This window comes from Lactuca virosa, chromosome 8, assembly GCF_052849685.1.
Source record: "Lactuca virosa cultivar CGN04683 chromosome 8, Lactuca_virosa_CGN04683_v6, whole genome shotgun sequence".
Taxonomy (NCBI): domain Eukaryota; kingdom Viridiplantae; phylum Streptophyta; class Magnoliopsida; order Asterales; family Asteraceae; genus Lactuca; species Lactuca virosa.
The window spans coordinates 393,396,981-393,404,329 of record NC_136433.1 but is presented as its reverse complement, the minus strand read 5'-3'; the positions used below and the strand labels follow the sequence as shown (position 1 = coordinate 393,404,329).

At 37.6% G+C, this 7,349-nt stretch overlaps 2 protein-coding genes across 5 annotated transcripts; one reads left to right on the top strand and one right to left on the bottom strand.

Moving 5' to 3' along the window:
• The first annotated feature begins 734 nt into the window (after nucleotides 1-734).
• LOC145131215 (shaggy-related protein kinase alpha) lies at nucleotides 735-4,121 on the top strand. 4 transcript variants are annotated; one of them, XM_079065940.1, is made up of 14 exons: nucleotides 765-907; nucleotides 1,123-1,209; nucleotides 1,360-1,514; nucleotides 1,607-1,699; nucleotides 1,794-1,853; nucleotides 1,954-2,226; nucleotides 2,394-2,468; nucleotides 2,703-2,759; nucleotides 2,845-2,985; nucleotides 3,090-3,140; nucleotides 3,310-3,405; nucleotides 3,488-3,571; nucleotides 3,667-3,769; nucleotides 3,860-4,121. In XM_079065940.1, the coding sequence occupies exons 3-14, from the start codon at nucleotides 1,401-1,403 to the stop codon at nucleotides 3,940-3,942; spliced, it is 1,230 nt and encodes a 409-aa protein (XP_078922066.1). In that variant the 5' UTR covers nucleotides 765-907; nucleotides 1,123-1,209; nucleotides 1,360-1,400; the 3' UTR covers nucleotides 3,943-4,121. The 4 variants fall into 4 exon arrangements, 3 of the variants coding, with proteins under 3 accessions (XP_078922067.1, XP_078922066.1, XP_078922065.1); XM_079065941.1 differs by lacking the exons at nucleotides 765-907; nucleotides 1,123-1,209 and adding an exon at nucleotides 735-758; XM_079065939.1 differs by lacking the exon at nucleotides 1,123-1,209.
• Nucleotides 4,122-4,655: 534 nt separating this feature from the next.
• Nucleotides 4,656-6,528, bottom strand: LOC145131216 (GDSL esterase/lipase At3g62280-like). Its single transcript, XM_079065942.1, has 5 exons — nucleotides 5,964-6,528; nucleotides 5,683-5,868; nucleotides 5,453-5,616; nucleotides 5,091-5,361; nucleotides 4,656-5,020 (listed from the first exon to the last, which is right to left on the bottom strand). The coding sequence occupies exons 1-5, from the start codon at nucleotides 6,202-6,204 to the stop codon at nucleotides 4,806-4,808; spliced, it is 1,077 nt and encodes a 358-aa protein (XP_078922068.1). The 5' UTR covers nucleotides 6,205-6,528; the 3' UTR covers nucleotides 4,656-4,805.
• Nucleotides 6,529-7,349: the final 821 nt, after the last annotated feature.

The window sequence follows — 7,349 nt, the reverse complement described above, 5'->3', positions numbered from 1 at the left end:
TCCCTTAGGGCGAAGATCGATCATAATCCCTTTGCTGAGTCCATCCCGGTTGTTATGTGACGCAAAGAAATTCCTATAAAAGTGTTAGGGTTTTGTTTGGAAGGCGGTCCAGGGCAAGATTCCCTCTGCTGAGGCTCTTTCCTCCTGTGATATGTCGGTTCTATCGACAACGTGTGGTCGTTGTGGTGATCTCAAGGATGTTGACCATATATTGATCTCGTGACTATTTGCTTCTCAGGTGCGATCTTGGATCAACTCTTGGTGTGGTGTTTTGCTTTCTCCCTACTCCAACACCAGGGATCTTTTGGAGTTTGTGAATCATTGGGGTAGATGTTCGAAAAAGAAGCTAATTCTTATTATGATCATTTATGGCATTTTGTGGAGTCTTTGGAAAGCCAGAAACGATAGAGTTTTTAACAAGCATGTGGTTTCCGCTTCTTGGGTCTTGGATGAAGTCATTTCTTCTGTTTTCTTTTCGGCTATTCACATGGGTAATTTGGAGATTTTGTAATTGGTGTTTTCCCATTCTCTTGTTTGTAAGGATCACTTGCTTGGTTTGGATTTCTTTGCATTTGTCGTTTCAGAAAAAGAAAAAGAAAAAAAATAAGAATGCATGTGCAAATTGAGAACCGGACCATCATTTTTGACTAATAAATTAATAATAAATATTATATTAGTATATTAGTTGGATTAAAGAAAGTATGCGAGTTTGAACGGTCAAAAGGATGATGGCAATCGGCAGCCAATGGCATTGACATGTATGATTGATTATTGTTCAACTCTCTCTCTCTCTCTCGCTCTCTCTCTCTCTCTCTCCAAAATCATTTACCTCTTCAATCTTCATCCACACACACACACACACACTTTTTACTTCTTCTTCTTCTTGCATACGCCTGTTACCTCAAAGGTACCTCCTTTTCATCTTCGTATCTATCTGTATCTCAATTGCTACCATATACCAATTCTTTATGGTCTATTTTGTTCCAGATCCTCATCTCTTTTACGACTTTGATTCTATATGTTTCGAAATTCCTCTTTTAGTTTTAATTGTATATGCTGAAAATTTCTCTGAGATCTATTTTATATTCATCTTTGGAAAATAAGTTGCTTTACCTGGGACAGGTCTACATAGTTGGTATTTGTTTTCATTATTGGCTGCTGTGGTCTTTGGGTTTTAGTTACTTACTTGGTCACATTACAACCGCTGAGGTAGACTAGATTCCTCATCCATATACTGTTATATTTTCTTCGTCAGCTGTTTAGGGCTAGTTAAATCTAAAAATTTCGCATGTAAATTGTAATCGATACTCTTGAATGACTTGGTTTTCTGTTTGACAAGTCCGTGGTTCCTCTATGCAGGACATTTTTCCTTCCCTAACTATACATACCACAACCCACCCATGGCGTCGGTAAGTGTGGTACCTGCATCTGGAGTAAAAGAACCCAGTGGAAATACAGTTGCTGCTGAAAGGTTGCCTGATGAGATGAATGACATGAAAATTAGGGATGACAGGGTTAGTCTCTTAGAGTAGTTTCTTGTTGTTAGGATACTATTACTGTACCATCAAACACAAAATTTCATTTCTCGATTCTCACCATTAATTAGGAAATGGAGCCTGCAATAGTTGATGGCAATGGGGCAGAGACAGGGCATATAATCGTGACAACCATTGGTGGTAGGAATGGTCAGCCAAAACAGGTAACTTTAAATTTTTTTGGACTCCCTTCCCTTACTACTACTAAATACTAATTAAGACTAAATGATCGAATTGTTGTTTCCAACATTATTTCAGACAATTAGTTACATGGCCGAGCGCGTTGTTGGGCATGGATCATTTGGAGTTGTGTTTCAGGTAACTTTTACTTTTTTTTTTTTTTTTGGCTTGTTTATCAATTGTTAGTTATTAGAGTGAACCTAAACCATTCGATTAAACATATATATTCTAATTCCAGGCGAAATGCTTAGAAACCGGAGAAGCTGTTGCCATTAAAAAGGTTCTACAGGACAAGAGGTATAAGAACCGAGAGCTACAAACCATGCGCATATTGGATCACCCAAATGTTGTTGCCTTGAAGCATTGTTTCTTTTCAACCACAGAAAAGGAGGAACTCTATCTTAACCTTGTATTAGAGTATGTCCCCGAGACCGTGCATCGCGTTATTAAACACTACAACAAGATGAATCAGAGGATGCCCATGATCTATGTGAAACTATACAGTTATCAGGTAACATAACACTTTCTTCTTTTGAATCTTTTATTGTTGAACTTCAGTTATCTCAACCTCGTACTAGAGTCTAGAGAATGTTCAGTTTGTGCACTACTAGATTTCTGACCGTGTTCAACTTTAGTTGTATGATCGCTAAGCCATTTTCTTTGATTATGCTGCTGCAGATTTTCAGATCCCTGGCCTACATTCATGGTAGTATTGGAGTGTGTCACAGGGACATCAAGCCTCAAAATCTATTGGTATGCTTCTCTACATGTTTGAGAGCAATTTGGTCCTCATAACATTGATTGATTAGCGTGCATCATTTGTTTAACATTTAAATTTGCACCGGTGTCTGTCTTTGAGAGTATTGGGAATGTGTACATAGTTTATCCAACATCCAAGATAGGTCATAGGTTCAGGTTGATTGTAAATTTATTTTATCATTTTGTGTGGATAACTGAAGTGTCTATGTTTCTCCTTAACTCTAACAGGTAAACCCACATACCCATCAGGTGAAGCTATGCGACTTTGGAAGTGCAAAAGTTTTGGTATGTGCCAATGTTTATATGATATGATATGATATGTTTTTACGTTGATATTTATGTTGCATTACATTTGATGTGTTTTTGATAGGTAAAAGGAGAGCCAAACATTTCTTATATTTGTTCGAGGTATTATCGAGCACCTGAACTAATTTTTGGGGCGACTGAGTACACCACCGCGATAGATATCTGGTCTGGTGGATGTGTTTTGGCAGAATTGCTGCTTGGACAGGTGGGAGGGTCTTTTAGATTCAATTCAAGAGCTATTTTTTTTTTATGGATTTAATAAACATCGTATTTGTATGACCTGAAAGCGTGTTTCTCTTGTAATTTCAGCCTCTTTTCCCTGGTGAGAGTGGAGTTGACCAGCTAGTGGAAATCATAAAGGTACGTACTTGTTATTGGGATTTGTGTGGGGATTATGTAAACTAAACTGAGGTGAAAGACACATTTTCCGCCTTGCAACAACATCAAACGTTTATTATATATATGATGTGATTCAGAAACAGTTGGTTTTAAAAGCATTATTTTTTTGTTTGCTGTTTGGTGATGATAGGTTCTGGGTACCCCAACAAGGGAGGAGATAAAGTGCATGAACCCCAACTATACAGAATACAAATTTCCCCAGATTAAAGCTCACCCATGGCATAAGGTAGGTAGGTAATTAAGATTTACTTAATTGGATGTCACAACCCCTGGCATGGCCTAAAACATACATACAATAATATTCTCAGATATTCCATAAGCGGATGCCTCCAGAAGCTGTTGATCTTGTCTCAAGGCTCCTGCAGTACTCCCCAAATCTTCGAAGCACTGCTGTTAGTTGCATCTATTCTATTCTAAATATTAAATATTCTCGAGATAATAATACTAATTACTAAGTAGAGATTGTTATTGTTGTATTTACTTACAGTTGGAGGCAATGATCCATCCATTCTTTGATGAGTTACGTGATCCTGCTGCTAGGCTGCCAAATGGGCGTTTCCTTCCACCACTTTTCAATTTCAAGCCCCATGGTAATAACAATTGGTTCTTATTTTTATTAAAAAATAATAATAATAATAATAACTGTACTGAACTGAAAAGGATGTTTGTGGTTTTTGTAGAGCTTAAAGGGGTGCCTGTGGAGATGGTTACCAAGTTGGTCCCAGAGCATGTCAGGAAGCATTGTGCATTCCTTGGTCTGTAAAAAAACACAAAAGGAAGGATGCGTATGTTTCTTCATTTGTTCCTTGTAGTTGTGTGCCTGCTGCCTAGAGATGTAAAACCTAAATGTTATCCAATATCAACATGCTATATGCTATATGCTATGCTGACCCTCCTTGTGCAAAGTAAAAAGTAAATGTAACCCCGCTATATTCATTTTCATTCACTGCAACTGCTCTCTCTCTCTCTCTCTCTCTCTCTCTCTATATATATATATATATATATATATATATATATATATGAGTGGAATACATAGTTTGGAGGTATGTAAAGCTTCCCCAGCTGGTGTAATAAAGTCTGTGATCTCTCTTTCATTAATTGATTGTATTTTATAAAAGGAAGTTGATTTTGTTGTTGCAATGGCTGTTACCTGAATTGCATTGTTCAACTGAAAGGTTGTAAAAGAAAGGAAGGGATGTATTTGTGAGGTTTAATTACTAGCTGTCTTTTGATTATCAAATGCCAGGGTTTATTGATTGAATGGATCCAAAAGGATGTGGATTCTTGACAAACAAATGAATGTGAAAATAGTCAAGATTAATATCAAGGGTAATTTGGAAAATATTATACATTTGTTGAATAGAATCAGTGGTAAAATTTGCAACAATGTTTTAGAGAGGTATATATATTCCTTATTTAGAGGGAGGGATGGATGAATTAGTGAGTGACTCCGCATTGTGTTTAAAACTGTCAAAATTGCTCCCAAATCCACAAAACCATAAGTTAAAATTGATCATACAACATTATCAACTGCAAGACCTTAATCAAATTACAGTTTTTTCATCCAACTTATTCAGACTTGGACCATTTATGGGGGAATAGGGTATGTGTGTATGTGTGGCGGAATCAGGTCGACCAAAACCCCTCTAGTGATGGCATGGACAGGATTTTGGCAGCAACAATCCTATTTGCAGCTTCTGTGTAGTGGACACCATCCCATACAATGGCAGATGTTACGTTATTGCACATGTTGTATCCCGGCTGCCCGCATGTGGCTTTCACATTGTAATTATTGGGAGGCCCACCATACCCACAGCACGCCTTGAATGGTTCTACGAATCCTGTGCATCATCCATTAATTAGTTAACAAGTGAATCTGAATTCCAATATCAATTGATTACCTTTACCTACCATATTTCGAGGCCTTGGCAAACAGATTGTATTTGATGGTGTAAACATCCACATAAAGGATGGCTGCATCTTTCAGTTCTGATCTCAACTCTTTGCACATGCTGCGTAACCCTTTGTTAAACAGTTTGGCCAAATCATTGTGGACACGAAAGCATCCAATCCTGTCAAGGTCGGTATCATTGTGTGCATGTAATGCAAGCTCTTTAGGAGCACAGCCCTGTGGCCCAGTGCTATATACCCAAAACTTTCTCCCACCAGACTGGTATAAATTCTAGGTTCCACACAAAAGCTTCTTCATTCATCGTAATTATCATTGAAAATGCATTTGTATCAAAGACGAAATGAAATCAAGAGATGCTTACTTGAACAGCTAGTTTGGTTTCAGCTATAAAAGATGGAATTTGGGCTGCAACTGGTGCATAAGTAAGGTTTGATGCATACAGTGCTTCAAGCAGATCATTTTGTCCAACATCTATCATGTAAAGCGCCTTACGGAATTCATCTTCATTGATAAACTCCCCAGAACCTGTTGTCAGTAGTACGACAGATTAATTAATGATGACTGGTACGGATGAACATACATATTACACACCCAGTGAGAGGAGTTGAAGGGAACGATTCTTGAAGTGCAGGAACTGCCGAACTTGAATATCAAGATGAAAAGGAACAAACTGTGGTAGAATCATGGCTCCAGCTACTGCAAAATTTACCCCACTTGTGAAATTTGGTGCCAGCGATTCCAGATATGGGCTCAAATAACCCAGCTTCAGATGTTCACCTGTTGAAAAGATGAAGCAGGAAGAGCAGAGAGATTAAAGAAAGTAGGAAACTGAGAGAGAGAGAGAGAGAGAGAGAGAGAGAGAGAGGACTGACAGATAAAGTCAAGGATGAGTCGACCGTCACCGAAACGACCAGTGCCTCTGTGAAAGAAGGTAATGCCGTGTGGAAGGCCAATGGGAAGTCCTGCACCGGCCAGCACCCCTCCAGTGTCGGAGTTTGCATCACCAAAGTTAATTATAAGCATATCCGGTCTTGCTCTTGTGGAAGCCGATATACCAACCACCATCCAGACCCATAGGAGCCACAAAATCACATTCACCCTGTTGAAACCCATTCTCGTATACTATACTGCAATCTCGTACAAAATCATCCTCTATTAGTACACCTGCGCTGCAAATCTGCAATCTGCAACTTGATATTTAAAAAACCTCAATTGGACGTCGTCATCCATTTGTTCCCTTGTGATTTCATAAACATAGATTACTGCAACTTGGTTTTATAATTCCAGAAATATGGTTATTCTTTTCTCATTGCTAGCTGTTTTTCACGTTGACGCTTCCTTTAAATTAAGACTACTTAGACTACTCTCCCTCACATCATTTTCTCCGCATGCTCCCTCATTCTTAATCTCCCTCACATCATTTTCTCCGCATGCTCCCTCATTCTTAACAAGTTCTTTCCTAGTCAATTTAACGGAAAAAAAAACCTGAAAAAAAAACTAGTTTAAGAAAAATTAGGAGACAATCTTTTCTTCTAATATTTATCCAAATTTTTGAGGGATTTGAAGAAAATTATGTTTAAAGACCAGTTTTTTCCTAATTTTTTTTTCTTAGGCCGGAACGAGTACCAAGACAACATAGTGCCTTTTAAGACTAGTGGGTGTGGATAATTAGTTAAGGGGTGTTATCACACCCAAAAGGTGTCACCTCATATGTCATGTCAAAATGATGTTATAACACCAAATTGAGGAAATATACAACTTGTTATAACATCTTTAACTTTCCATGTCATCATTTTTTTTTCGGTTTTTTTTTCTTTTTTTCAATTTATTTATTTTTGATTTTTTTTTCAATATATTTTTTTAATCACATTGGATTAATAAAAAAAACGAAACATGCAATTTAACTAACTCCTAGATTAATCATAACATTAAAAACTTAAAAAAAAAACATTACACACCAAAAAAATAAACAAACAATTGTCCTAAAAACTAAAAATCGATCAACTGGTCATCCAAATATTGTCTTTCGATTTTCTCATTTATCTTCCGGAGTACTAGCGCTTCTCGTGGTCCCATATTTGCTTCGATAGTCTGGAGAATTGTTAAATCCTTCGCCATTTGATTTTTCTCTGTTTGCTTACGAAGAAACTCTAAGTGCTCATATTGCACATCAACATTTTGTTAGGCGATCAGATTGTGTTGGTCGAACTTTGCTTTCATTTCCGCCAACTCTTGTGCCCTTCTATCAATTTCGTCTG